The 15,242-nt window shown below is 49.7% G+C and overlaps 1 protein-coding gene across 1 annotated transcript in view; it reads left to right on the top strand.

Annotated features, from left to right (window-relative positions):
* The first annotated feature begins 3,106 nt into the window (after positions 1 to 3,106).
* The window catches only part of COL4A5 (collagen type IV alpha 5 chain), a 1,021,631-nt gene continuing 1,009,495 nt past the window's right edge, over positions 3,107 to 15,242 (top strand). The window contains exon 1 of the mRNA XM_069211570.1: positions 3,107 to 3,404. Within this exon, the coding sequence (XP_069067671.1) occupies positions 3,321 to 3,404 (84 nt within the window). The 5' untranslated portion in view covers positions 3,107 to 3,320. The remainder of the gene's footprint in view (positions 3,405 to 15,242) is intronic.

Below are 15,242 nucleotides of genomic sequence, written 5' to 3'. Positions count from 1 at the left end.
TCTCCGCCGAGGCGAAGCTGCACTGAGGCTGGGAGGTGGAGCTACATGCTGTACCCATGCACGCTGCAGACGTACTCCATGCATCACTACCAGACCAGCTCCGAACTTGCCCAGGAAAAAGAAGATGGACTGAAGTTGTTTCATTCTAAAGTCCCGATGTACTTCCAGGCACTAAGCAATGAACAATGGCAAAGCCAAAAGGTCTGGCTTTAACATGCTAATGCAAGCGCTTGAATGGAGACCAAGAGACACAGCCAATAGCATCAAATACTGCACTAGTCTGAGCTAAGATGTGATTACCTGAGCCTCAAGCCAATGGCTGCAAGAAGCTGGTCGAAGAAAGCCAATGGCTGGAATAGGCAAACCGACAGCCACTCTAGTACACTGTTAGCAATAGGTCCGTTTGACAGCTGTGAAGTCGAAATCTGGACCAAAAAAAGAACCCTTAGAGCGGCCTTCCATCTATAAGAAATGAACAAAATAGCACCTCCTATTCCCCTTAACTCACTTTGAGCCCAATGAAATCTCTTTGCTTGTATTGATGTTGCAGGCAAAGTATGCAATGACCCCATCGAGATTCCGTAGTGAACTAATAACCTCTGATGCTAGAGAATTGGAGAGACAGTAAATCCTGGGAAGCAACAGTGCACGTGCCCCATATAGTGTTTCCACTGAAGGCGTGTGCGATCACTGAAGGCCTGTGCTGCTATGACTGAAGGCCTGTGCTGCTATGACTGAAGGCCTGTGCTGCTATCACTGAAGGCATGTGCTGCCATCACTGAAGGTCTGTGCTGCTACACTATCACTGAAGGCCTGTGCTGCTATGACTGAAGGCCTGTTGTACTATCACTGAAGGCCTGTGCTGCTATGACTGAAGGCCTGTGCTGCTATCACTGAAGGCCAGTGCTGCTATCACTGAAGGGCTGCGCTGCTATCACTGAAGGCATGTGCTGCTATCACCGAAGGCATGTGCTGCTATCACTAAAGGCATGTGCTGCTATGACTGAAGGCCTGTGCTACTATCACTGAAGGCATGTGCTGCTAGAACTGAAGGCCTGTGCTGCTATCACTGAAGGCATGTGCTGCTATGACTGAAGGCCTGTGCTACTATCACTGAAGGCCTGTGCTGCTATGACTGAAGGCTTGTGCTACTATCACTGAAGGCCTGTGCTGCTATGACTGAAGGCCTGTGCTGCTATCACTGAAGGCCTGTGCTACTATGACTGAAGGCCTGTGCTGCTATGACTGGAGGCCTGTGCTGCTATCACTGAAGGCCTGTGCTGCTATCACTGAAGGCCTGTGCTGTTATCACTGAAGGCATGTGCTGCCATCACTGAAGGCCTGTGCTGCTATACTAGCACTGAAGGCCTGTGCTGCTATCACTGAAGGCATGTGCTGCTATCACTGAAGGCATGTGCTGCTATCACTGAAGGCCTGTTCTGCCACCGCTTGCATCCATTTGCAGCAGCAGCCCATGCAGCAGGAGGACTTTTTGCATCAAAGTAACAGCCCCTTTCTCCTGCTTCCCAATGACAGTCCCCAGTGGTTTGGGTACAATATACGGCTGTCCGGAGACACACTGAACCTACAAACATGCTAATGTGACGTAGGGGTGAGCAGTGCTTTTCTTTTGTGAGCTTATTGTAATTCTCATGAATACACCCAGACATTTTCAGCACCAACTAGCACTCACAAGAAAATATTGCTAGTTTGCTAGTACGTAAATGTAGCAAAATCCAAAAACTCTGTGAACTACTGGCCAGCTAATAACTGAAAGCTACACAGGACTTTGCATACATCACAAAAATGCACACAGCTTTCGTGAAGTTCCCAAAAGCAGTGCCTTGATGAATGGTGACAGGTTGGAGTTATACCTCCCAACTTTACTCCTTGCTTTGCGGTAAGACAAAGTGAAACTACTGGTTGCAGGACATTGTTGATATTTTTTATTTATGTAGTGGACATTTTTATATGGAGCTTACTCCACTCTGCAGGTATTTACAAGCCCTATGATCAGTCGCTTGCATTTCACTGATAAGCGGGTACAGATACTTGTGGCATCCATAGAAAGGCTTGAAGAAGAATTTTTCACCCTTCCTGCAGATTGTCAGGAAGTCGTGTGGGAAGTCGCGCGGGGGTGGAGGGAGACGGGGTTCCAGAGGAGGACTCCTTGTATGTGGGCGCATCTACCACTGGGTGACTGTGCAACTATTCTGGTAGGATGGCTACATAGTTCTAAGACATTGACCTTTGATGTCTGGTAGGCTAGTATGGGGAGATGACCTTGATGACGTGGTCAGGCACGCCCTTGACGTGCCAGACGCACGAGACACATGTAATGAGCAGTCAGGTGTTAGTCCAAGACCTTAGTACATGTTATGCTATGATCACAGGAACAGCGTAGATGATCTAACCTATCTCACACTCTGTCTACACATATTTTATGTCTATAAATATAAAAATATATAATTTGTGTGTATAGATTGTTTATGTAACCTTTGCAAGGGAGAGCTACATGTTTATATATAGCAATTTCTTGCGGTTTATGTGGCTCTGAATAATACAGATTGTAATAACGCTAATAGTAAAGATGGGATGTAAATAAGAATAATAATTATCATTATTAATAAGAGGAATAGAGTTTGTGCTATTGATGTTATCATTAACCATATCAGCTGTGTACTGGACAGCCTTCTCTGTCATTCATACCAACGTGAAAGTCCAAAAATCTAAGATATTAATACTTTGGGAAAGACAAGCAGAAACATTTGCCAAAAGGGAGAATTTGATTCACTTGAGCACTGAATTGTCATGAATTAGAGATATGTCGAGGGGAACAAGGCAAAAAAAGTTGAAAAAAACTTTTTCACATAAAGAGTTTATCTTCCTCTGAGGAGAGAACGTGGGCATTGGGTGTGAAAAGTGACTGGTGTGGTTGCAAGTGTGCAGCAGCAGTGTGCCCAGAGGGTGTCTCTCGTAAGAGCGCTGCCCGGCGAAGTGAGCCTGGCACGGAGCAGCTCACAGGTTCATCCGGAGGAGGGGGCGCGGAGGGATAGGCGTGTCCTTCTTTTGGAAAAAGTAGTCCCTGGTTGGACTTGTGCGCTGGGAGGGCTGGCGGCCCCTGCAGAAGGCTACAGAGCAGGTCGGGGGCTCGGAGCGGCGCGGTGGCTCTTTCCTCCCGTGTGTGCCGGTGCTGCGGACCCCGTGCCACCCAGAGTGCCCCCTACTCCCATGAACGGACCCCCGGGGCGGCAGCAGAGACCCGGCGGCGCCTGTGAGTGCTGAGCGGACCCGGAGGAGAGAGGGGACCCCCGGCAGGGATGGAGCGGAGCGGGAGCCGGGCGGCCCTGCTGCTGGTGCTGCTGGCTGTGGTGCTGCTGAGGGTGCAGCGGGCGACCTCTGCGGTGAGTACCCGGCCACGGGGGGGCTTAGCCCCGGCTCCGGTATTTATAAACGGCGGTAACTCTAGAGGGGGCGAGGGCTGGGTATAAATAGGGCGCCGGGTGGGAAGCTTTGGTGGGGGACCTGCCGGGTGCTGGAGGGGGAGCGGGAGCCCCTGTCCCCGGGGTCCGGTGGGAGCAGAGCCCCCTCTGACAGCCGGGTCCCAGTCTGCAGTGAGGCGGCACTCAGGGGAGTGGGCACCGTGGGGCGCCCAGAAGCGCTCAGCGTGCACTCTCCGGAGCAGCCCTCAGGTGGGCTCCGACAACTTGTATCTGTGCTGGGGGTGGGGGAGAGACCGGCTGCCCCATCCGGATGCAGGAGACCCCTGTGGATGTGGACCCGGTAGTCTGTATGTGGGGGTGTTTGGGGGGTGGGGGTACGCTCCCTCAAAGGCAGACACACTCCTCTCGCCCCGACAGTCTCCGCTCTCACGGGGATCTCAGCCCGGGAGTGCGGTGCCACGGAGGCTAGAGCGCGCCTCTGCCTGCTGAATTGGGGGACCCCCTCCAAAGGTATCCACTTTTTCAGGGCTAGGAAACGAGTCAGACACCCCCCGCCTCGCTAGGTGCGGGTGGGGTTACCCTCTGGTCACCTTCACTTTTGATTTAGAATGCAGCTTTCGGTCTTGCAAGATCCCTAATCTTGTCTGAGGGTGGGAACCAGCTTATCTGGCAAAGCAAAGCGCCTACCCTCCCTTCTGGGTCCGTGAGACCCTCCTTCTAAAAGCTGGGTGCAGATTCGGACCATAGGAAACACCATTTCCTCAATGGGTGTAGATTCCGGATGGGCATGGGGACCCTTGTTAAACCCTTGGCACAGGAGATCCCATCGCCACGCGGGGTGCAGATTGTTGGTATAGGAGATCTCATTTACACGATGGGTGTAGATTCCGGATGGGCATGGGGACCCTTGGTACACCCTTGGCACAAGAGATACCATCACTACGCTGAGTGCAGGTTGCTGGTACATTAGATCCCATTTCCTCGATTGGTGTAGATTCCAGATTGGCACAGGGGAACGCGTCGCCATGCTTGGTACAAGAGATCCATTCTCCACTCTGGGTGCCGATTTTTGGTACAGAAGAGCCCCATTACAAGCTGGGTGCAGATTCGGGGTATGGGAGATCATATCTCCATGCTGAGTGCAGAGTCTTGGTATAGAAAAGCCCGACTTGAAGGGTGCAGATTTTGGGAATAGTAGACCCCATCTCATGCTGCACTCAGGTTCGGGAAAGATACAGGAGATCTCATCTGCACACTGGGTGCTGGTTCTTGGTATTAGAGATCCCATCTCCTCGCAGTGCAGATTCTGGGGATATGAGATCCCATCTCTATGCTAGGTGCAGTTTCTGGGGATAGGATTGTTTATATCCACGCTGGGTGCAGATTCTGGGGGATAGAAGATCTTATTTCCACGCTGGGTGCAGACTCTTGGTTTTCAACATTTGTACTCCTTGCTGGGTGGGTACACATTTCTGGTTTAGCATATCCCCATCCCATGCCAGGTGCAAGTTCAGGCTATAGAAGGTCCACACTTTTCCCTAGATACAAATTATGCGTATAGAAGATCCCATCTCAATGCTGGGTGCAGATTCTAGGTATTGGAAACACCCACTTCACACCAGGTCCAGATTCTGGGTGGGCCTGGGAAATCCCACCTCCACAAGGCTTGCAAGGTCTTGGTGTAGGTTATCCCATTACCATGTGTGGAGATTCTGTGTGGCCCATCTACGCACTAGGTGCAAATCCTGAATGAGTGTAGGACACCCCGCCTCCACACGGTGAATATTCGGTGTGGCCATTGGTGACCCTATCTATACCCTAGGTGCAGATCCCGGGAGGGTGTAGGAAACACCACCTCCACGCTGAGTGAAGATTTTGTGTGCCCCATCTACACACTAGGTGCAGATTCCGAGTGAGTGTAGGAGACCCCACCTCCATGACGGGTGAAGATTCTGTGTGGCTCACCTACGCAGTAGGTGCAGATCAATCCTGAGTGTAGGAGACCTCACCTCTACACCGGGTGAAGATTCTCTGTGGCCATCTGTGACATCATCTACACTCTAGGTGCAGATCCTGGGAGGGTGTAGGAGACCCCACCCACGCTGGATGAAGGTTCTCTGTGGCCCGTCTACACACTAGGTGCAGATCCTGGGTGAGTGTAGGAGACTCCACCTTCACGCTTGGTGAAGATTCTGTGGGGCCATCGGTGACCCCATTTGCACACTAGATGCAGACCCTCGGTGCATGTAGAAGACCCCACCTCCACGCTGTATAAAGATTCTCTGTGGTCATCTTTGACCCCATCTACACCCTAGGTACAAATTCTGGGTGAGTTTAGGCGACCTCCACACTAGGTGCAGATCCTGGGTGAGTGTTGGGAGACCCTGCTTCCACGTTGGGAGAAGACCGTGTGTGGCCGATCTACACACAAGGTGCAGATCCTGAATGAGTGTAGGAGACCTCACCTCCACACTGAGTGAAGATTCTGTGTGTCCATTGGTGATCCTACCTACACCCTAGGTGCAGACCCCACGCTGGCTGAAGATTCTGTGTGGCTTACCTATGCACTAGGTGCAGATCCTGAGTATAGGAGACCCAACCTCCATGCCGGGTGAAGATTCTCAGTGGCCATCAGTGACACCATCTACATTGTAGGAGCAGATCCTGGGAGGTTGTAGGAGACCCCACCTCCACGCTGGGTGAAAATTCTGTGTGGCCCATCTACAAACTAGTTGCAAATCCTGAGTGAATGTTGGAGACCCTACCTCCATGCTGGGTGAAGACTCTCTGTGGCCATCTGTGACCCCATCCACACCATAGGTGCAGATCCTCAGTGCATGTAGGAGACCCCACCTCCATGCTGGGTGAAAATTCTGTGTGGCCCATCTACAAACTAGTTGCAAATCCTGAGTGAATGTTGGAGACCCTACCTCCATGCTGGGTGAAGACTCTCTCTGGCCATCAGTGACCCCATCTCCACCATAGGTGCAGATCCTCAGTGCATGTAGGAGACCCCACCTCCACGCTGGGTTAAGATTCTCTGTGGTCATCTTTGACCCCATCTACACCCTAGGTACAGATTCTTGGAGGGTGTAGGAGACCTCACCTCCATGCCAGGTGAAGACTGTGTGGCCCACCTACGCACTAGGTGGAGTTCCTGGGTGAGTGTAGGAGACCCCACCTCTTTCCCGGATGAAGATTCTCTGTGGCCATGGGTGACACTATATACACACTAGGTGCAGATCCTCGGTGCATGTCGAAGACCCCACCTCCATGCTGGGTGAAGATTCTATGTGACCCACTCACGCACTAGGTGCAGATCCTGGGTGAGTGTAGGGGACCCCACCTTCACGCCGGGAGATGATTCTCTGTGGCCATCGGTGACCCCATCTACACCCAAGGTGCAGATCATGGGACGGTGTGGGAGACCCCACCTCCACGCCGGTAGAGTATTCTCTGTGGACATCGGTGACCCCATCCACACCCTAGGTGCAGATCGTGGGAGGGTGTGGGAGACCCCACCTCCACGCTGGGTTAAGGAGGCTCTCGCTCTTCGCAGATGCACGAGGCGATCCTCTAAAGGGGGCCTGACCTCGAATCTTTTACATCCTGTAGGCCTCACACAGTAATGACCCCATCTCCTTCCTCGGTGCGTGCACTGCGTGTCATGGGTGTGTGCAGGGAGCACTGCCTGTCTTTCCGTTTTTCTTTAAACACGTCATTGTACTGTATTCATTCGCCGTCAGTGGTTCAACGACCCATCCTTTCTGGATTTTCCTCGTGGGTTCAAGAGAGTGTCCCCTTCAGGCCGCGTGTGACAGAGCCCCCTCCAAGGTGCAAGCCTCTTCCACTGTTAGGTGTTGTGTCTCATCTCCACTCTACACAGCTTGCCCTCTCGTAGGTGACCCTCCACCTTTATGGGTTCTTCTGGAGAGCCCCCTCAAAAGTGCAAGGACACCACTTCTAGATTTAGAGTCTCAGCTCCTCGTGGGGGAAGCTCCACCTACCTGGGGGGGCCTCCGGGTGCAGGAGACCGCCCTTTGAAATGGAATGCCCCCTCTCCACTTCTGGATAAAGGGTCTCAGTTGGTCCCGGGCTAAGCTCCGCCCTTGAGTGCACCCCCTCCTGGGTGCAGGAGAAGCCCTACCAAGGTCAAGCTCCCCTGCTTCTAGATACAAGGTGTCAGGTCCCTTCCCCGTTCGTCCATCCTGGGTGACTTTTGTAGTGCTGGAGAGGGCCCTTTAAGGTGGAATGACCCATCCTACTTCTACGTACAGGGTCTTAGCTGGTTCTGGTTAAGTACCCTTCAGGTGAGGAACTCCCTCTAAGTTGGAATAACACCACACTTCCAGATACAGGGTCTCAAAACCCCTTTTATTTGTCCTTTCTGTGAGCCCGTCCAGGTGCTGAAGACCCCCCTGTAAGGTGAAAGTCCAGCTTACTTCTAGATACAGGGTCTTAGCCTCCCCCGTTTGTCCTTTCTGTGAGCCATACCAAGTACAGGAGAACCCTCAGTAAGATGGGCGGACCCCCTACTTTTAGATGCAGGGTCTCAGCTCCCCTTTCATTTGTCCTTTCTGTTAGCCATACCAAGTACAGGAGAACCCCTTGTAAGACCCTTACTTCTAGGTACCAGATCTGAGCTCCTCCAGGGTGAAGCTCCGCCCCCATGGGTGCAGAGATGCCTCCGGCTGCAGGACGTCCCCGGCAGAGAGGCCCTGCTGTGGAATGTGCCCGACCTCATCCGCGCCGCAGCCGGTGAACATGTCCGGATCTGCCCCGTGCCTCCCCAGCTGCCGCTTCCCTGGGAGTGTGGCGGCCGGGGCCAGGCCCCCTGGGCTCCAGGAGTGGGGATGCCCCCTTCTGGGAGGGTCACTCACTCCACGAGGGAACCGCGCAATGGCACTGCTGCTTTTCTGCTTGTGCCCCCCACCAGTTCTCAATTTGTAAATAAAAACGTGCCGGTGCCCAAAAACCCTCCCGTTGAACACCAGCTGCTGAAATTAAATGTAGGAACAAGGAATACTGGGGCAGCGTAATCCTGAAGCCATCTCGGGCCTCTTCAATCAATTTACAGCCACTCCCTGTCCCTTCAGCTCACACCTGCAGCTTTCTGCTTTCTCCCTTTGTGACGCTTTCCCGTTTTTCTCTTCCTCCGTCTTTCCTATATGTTTTTTTTGCTCACAGCAAATGCGTGACTTAGTAAAATAAGTGCCGGCCCTCATAAATAAGTGCCGGTGCTCAGCACCAGAAACAGCAAGCACAAATTAAGCACTGCCGCCCACAAATAATGGTGCCGCAGGTATCAGTGCGGCCATTGATGTGTGTTGGAATAAATAAGATGTTCTTATATCAATATTTTGATAGGACATAATAAAATAAAAAATTGTGCTAGCTCTGGCATATGAATGCTATCTATTCCAAAGGTAGAGTTTGCATTTTTTTTTTACACAGTCCTGTGTGCTTTCGATCTTTTAATCCATCCGGTTGTGTCATGGAAAATGGTCCTTTTTCCCCTTGTTCTGTGCGATAAATCCTGGATGTTCCAAAATGCACACGCTGCCACTGAAGTAAACATCTCGGCTTAAATTATCTCTACGGTTAAAGGTGTTTTCGTAAAAATGAGTTCATCATTTGTTGCAATCAGTTCTCAGACTTGTGCTAATCTAAACACCGTTTTTTTCCAAATCAAAGCAGGTGACATCCGAACAGCTCCTTTCATTAACTTGGGGTGCCCGTTCTAACTATCATAGCCAAGAGAAATACCCGAGTCGTTGCCCACAATACAAAAGGGGAACAGTTGTGTTTTTCTGATAATTTACATTTGATTAATTATTTCCAAGGTTTATCCAACTTTAACATCTCTGTCGAGGCTCGTCAGAGAGTATCAGCCCCACGTGGTCTTAGGGTTACTACATTTCATTCAATAACTACAATAACTTTCACGCTCCTGACCCACGCCTACAGGGCCCTACACGACGCCGGACCAGCCTACCTTAACCACAGACTCTCCATCTACACTCCCACCAGACAACTCCGCTCCGCCCGACCAAACCCTTGCCAAGGCCCCCCGCATCCTGAAAACCATAGCCGGAGGAAGATCCTTCTCCCACATTGCCGCCAAGACCTGGAACACCCTCCCCATCCACCTCAGGCAATCCCCCACCCTGTCTCAGTTCAGGGGGGACCTCAAGACCTGGCTCTTCGACTGATCCTCAGCACCTCCCCCCTTATCCCCTAGCGTCTTGAGACCCTCATGCGTGAATAGCCGCGCTCTACAAATCCCTGATTAATTGATTTGTGGAGTCAGGCTTCGTCTTTTTCTTGTGATTACCGATTTTCGATGCCAGTGCTATGACATGTTTGAGAGGTGGGATTTGGTGGCCACCTGGGTGGTATTAAGCCTCTCTTCCCATCTATTCCTATTTTTGTTAATTCTCTCTTCTTTTCTACAGCTAAGGGCCAGTACTTAATATGAGCAGGTGGTTTCTGGTGCTCGGCACAGGCACTTGATTGTCAACAGCAGCACTTATAACAGTCTGCCACGCGGTGGCGCTGTTTTTCTAATTCCAGATAAGCGCAACAATGGTTGTTTATTAATTTAATATACAATAAAAGGAAAAATGCTAATTCCTGCAGTCTAAGCCATTCGTTGGGGGCCTGGAGCATTCTGAATTGTGACACTTGTGGGAGTGTGATGGTCAGTAATTGCGTTGATGCTGTCATCAGCAGCGCAATAGGTGGTGCAAACACAATGGCCTCTGAACGAGGGGCATGGCACTTTTTTTTTTTTTTTTTTTTACAAATTAACCACTGTTTATAATCCCACCTCCATGGGTCTGTTATTATTATCATAACTGCCTTAAAGCCCTGAAAAGCCAGCAGCAAGGCCTGCGGGCTCCTTTCCCCGACACCAGACTGGCCCTCAGACCCACACGCACGCATGCGTGTGAAAGTGCTCGTCTCTCTCAGGCTATCTAGTCCCCCCTCCTCCCCTCACCAGCAGCTTTGATGACCCACGATTTATATCTTGGTGTCTTAACAAGCATGGTAGGCTGTTTTCATGTTCCTGGTTCAAATCCATTGGCTGCTAAGTCCCACTTAATTTGCAAATGCATATATTAATTTTTTTTAAAGTCATGGCAGGGGCCTAAAGTGTTTGGAAGGAGCCTGCATTGCAAAATGTCAAGCGGTGGTACCACCTCACGTCTGTTTCTCCCACCGCCACACACTTCCCGCCTTTTATCTCTCCCTCGCAGGTTCTCCTCATTCTTGCATTATACTGTTTCCGCATATGTTTCTTCCTCCTTCATAACTCCTTTTTATGAAAAGTAATGTCCAGTGCCCACCACCTGCAAGCTCCTGCACAAATTAAGCTCAGCCGCAGAGTAAATATATTATATGAAGGGCGGCCAGCATCATCCGTGGCTTTCTTCTGTGGTGGTCATCTCGAGCCTGGTCCATTTCTGGGTGGGGCCCGCAAGTAGTGCTGCGGCCTTGCTTCTCGGCGCTACATCGCCTGTGCACGCTGGTGCAGCCGGAGGTCTGGGCGCCATTCTAGATCAGAAAAGGTAGGAAATCTTGGCTCTGAGTGTCAGGTGGGTGTTTTTCCACTTTTCACAATGGATGCGTGCGGGCCTGGCTCCCAGGACAGCCGGCCGTGAAAGACTCTTAGCCGGGAGGAATGCTGCGCTGTGGAGGGGTGAGTGGTGGTCTGTGAGTGGCCCGTGGAGCAAAATGGCGTCACAGTGACTGCTCAAGAAATGCACACACTACTCCACATAAGGAATCCCTTCCAGGCAGGCTCCAAAGCTACCGGCAGATTTGTTAACACTTACCACAGCGTCTGCGTCAGGGTTGTTCCAGTGCCAGGCACAGACCCACCCAGCAGTATCTCCCCCGTGTGCAGGGCCGATAGAAGCTGGGGAGAGAGCAGTGGGAAGAGGATGTGGCGTAATGACCCCAGCTACCGACTTTGCAGCTGGAGAACCAGGTTCGAGTCCCGGCATCAGCTCAACACCCTGTGAATGTGAAAAGTTACTTAATTTCTCAATGCCTACCAAATGTGTAAATTTCCTTGTGTAATGTAAGGAACTCCAAAACCGTTGGGACGAGTTCGTGCTATATAAAATCAGTGCTTTAAATGGGCCGGTACTGAGCACCAGCGCTTTTTATTTTGAGAGGGAGAGTACCTGCACTTCTTAAGGAAAACGTATTACTTTTAATCGGAGAGTATTGGCACTTCTCGGAAACAAGCCATTCCATTTCAAGAACTGTATAAAACTACAAAAAAAACGCCTTTGCTTCGAAGCACCCTTATCACAGCACCTGCACTAGGGCTTGTTACAATGTCACGCACAGACCAACCCGGAAGTACCTCCCACGTGTGCCACGCACATCCCAACAGAAGCCTGTCCTTCGAGGCGCAGTGCGGTGGTCCAGGCCTGAGAGTGACCACCAGAAGACAGATGTGTGCCCTGGAATTACTCTCGCCCTACTCCACGCATGCCGTGCACAGACTCGGCCTAACATGCAGAGATACATGTATGGCTTCCGTTACCCCACTCCCACTGAAGGCCTGTCTGCCCCGATAGACATGTCCACCCCAGTCAGAACTCAATACCAACAAGCATTGGCAAAACCAACAAGTCTCGCCTCTTTATCCTAATGACCTTGTCGATGCTGTACAACATACATATACATATTCATGGCAGTCTCTAGCATCCTGATGTAAAATATAAAACATTTGGTAAACAGGGCGCATTTCACTATTTTGGAAGCTGCGTAAATACTGCCAAAGATTTAATGAAATGTTAAGACGTCTTGAATTTTCTCTGTATGTGCTCATAATTGTAATGCAACGTTTTGCTTTCGCTTTTTCACATGTTAATACATCTAGTTTTTCCTGCAAAAGACGGACCAAGTTATTATGAAAACTTAATAGCTCCAATCGAGTTCTCCCAGGGTTCCCTTTCAAGCCCCATTTGAGTCTTGTCCCCGGAGGTAGCATTAAACTTTGTATAAAAACAGTAGACTTGAGGCGTGGCAGATGATGGGGGTTACAGGCGTCCACCCGGTTTTAATTAATCTTCCCCTGCTCAGGGCATTTACAGCGGTTAAGGCCCTCTGCCGTGGAAGCTAAGTGATGCTGGAGTTACGGGCTGGGGCGAAGGGCAAGAGGGCAGAAAGCATGCGCTTAATTAAGAGCGGATAACGTAATTGAGAGCCTGTGGGAATTCTACCCACAAGCTTTGGGTTTGTTTCGCAGTAAGCCAGCAAAGTGATTTGCAGAGTTGTACGCTCGCTTCTGACGTCTGCAATGATCGACAGGTTACAAGTCCAAGAACACCGCAGCCTGTTAAACTTACTAGAATGATCAATGAGTACTAATACATTGTAGGATAGTAACACATGGTACGATCAGTACTTAGTCATTACAAACTTTTATACATTAAAAAACAAGGCGCTTATAAGGCTATCGGCGCCTGTTCCCCTAATCTCCTCTAACATTGGCAGCCCCCACTACACGGTCTAATGAATGTCCCGCTTCCTTCTGCAGCTGAAGGTACCATGCAGCCAGAGTAGCATTATTGCCATCTGTTCAGGGCTTTAACAACTGTTAGTGGCCCATGCAATGGCGATGGTGGCAAGGGAAGTGCGCATACTGTGACACAAGGGGCACCCAGCTGCTAACACCCAAGGGTGATGTTAGTTGCCCACCCGCACTTATAGCCACCAGGAGCGGAAGGACAAGTAGGGTGGTTAGCAGAAAAGTCGGAGAAGCAACAAAAGAGGGGCCAAAAATTGGGATATTCGGAGAGTGACTCCTGGTCCCGTGTGCAAGGTTCCCAATAGACAGTAAATCAAAAAAGATTACACACGGTTCCACCTAGTACTGTGGGTTTCTTTCAAGTAAATAGTTCGGTCATTAGCTGAGAACCAAAGCTTTTCGAAGCAAGAGCCCTCACTCACCATCCGGTGACATGCTTCATCATAGAGCCAGCTCCTCGTCAGGCCGGCGCTGCAATGCCTGACGGGCCCCGCAGGGGGGCTCTTTGCCGGAGATCTTTTGAGAATCGAGAAAGCCGGTCGAAAACAATGAAGTGAAGGATTGGTATATAGAAAAATGTAAAATGCCTAGAGGTAACAACTAATAATTTTAATTCTCGTGCTTATGCCTCTGGCAAGATTAAAAACCAAAACACGGGGAGTTAGTGGGATAATGTCCACAAACCCCATAGAAATTTAGGTAGGTATAGTAGTAGTTGTAATGTCTCTTAGAGGAAAATAGTATACAAGAGACAGAGCACACAGGGTCCCCTGTGTTACTCTATGTAATTGGTCAACATATTTCTCGCTTATGCAATTCGTCAGGACCTAATAACATACCTAATCCTTTAAATGGTGGAAATTTCCACAAATATGAAAGTCAAAAACCTAAGGAAATATAGAAAGAAACCACGATTAGCATAACATAGTTCATATAGGAGACATATTTACAATAAATTACGTAGTGCACACCCAAATCGAAGTGCAAAATCACTCAGGTGCCAAGTGGTATATGAACGCTGCTAGAGAAAGGAAAAGTGCGGAGGCCAATTAGGCAGATAAACATCCACATTGCTTACCCTCCAAAAATTCATGGTAGGGCCACATTGGGGGAGTCCAGGCTAAAGAAATCAACTCTGATCTATGTATGTACAAAATAAGGAACATAAGAAAAACTTTCATTGAGAAGAATGGTACTTCACTGATCTAATTATACAGCATATTAAAGTGATAAGGAAGTAAATAATTCACTAGGAAGCTCCTATGTCTAACCGGGACGTCATCCTGAGGAAGCGGAGAGCCAGCTGTGAAAATTGTTTTAGGATCCATCACACAATTACGACTAATGTTTAACTAATGGATCCGTGATACTGTCTACTAATGTATGTTAGTAGGAAAAACATAATTCAAAAACGAGACGGAGACGGAAGAAAAGCGTAGTAAAGCCCAACTAATAACGTCGGCAAACAAGAAAGGAGCATGTAACTATCAGCGCGTATAATAATATTAAACAGAGAGTGGAGAGCGCGTGGATCAACTCGCGTCACTCCCTCATGTTGCCGCACGTAACCAGTAGAAGCGAGTCGCCTCAATGCGCGGCGCCGCAGTAATAGCGCACGGTATTCGTGGTGGAAGAATACAAATTATTCAAGAATGGAAGCACCACGGAAAGGACGCGAGCCTCCGGACTCATCAAAAAATTGACGGAGTCACAGGGGTGCCGATCAGTGGTGTAAAAACAGAGCATAGCAGCAATGGCACTTACTTTCGTTAGGGACGGTCAATGCCGGTTAATCTACGCCGGCTCCACACACCCCGGTATCCATGGAGACACTGATACCGAGGGGTTTAAAAGGAGAGAAGTCAAAAATAAAGAGAGGACTCATCAGAACAAAGGGGCAGACAGGTGTCGGCCATTTTGAAAGGTACACACAGAACAGAGGCAGAAATGTGTCGGCCATATTAAAGTGTACATATAACAAAATCATTAAATGTGAGTCCTGTCATAACAGTCAATAAGGGGGGGGGGGTGGCCAGGGTTATTACAGCCAGTTGTAAGTAAACATATGTCGGTCTGTTTAAGATACTCTAAAGTTAGAGACCATTTGTCTGAAAAAATCGAAAATGGCCATTATAAACACAAAGAGGGAGTGTTATTGTTAATGAATAAAATTCGTCCATTGAATATCGTCATTAAGACCAACTGCATGGGTCTGGAGTCTAAAGACCCACCGTTGTTCTTTTTCAAAG

This window comes from Pleurodeles waltl, chromosome 2_1, assembly GCF_031143425.1.
Source record: "Pleurodeles waltl isolate 20211129_DDA chromosome 2_1, aPleWal1.hap1.20221129, whole genome shotgun sequence".
Lineage (NCBI taxonomy): Eukaryota > Metazoa > Chordata > Amphibia > Caudata > Salamandridae > Pleurodeles > Pleurodeles waltl.
Note: the sequence above shows the minus strand (reverse complement) of the source record. Positions and strands in the feature narration are given on the sequence as shown.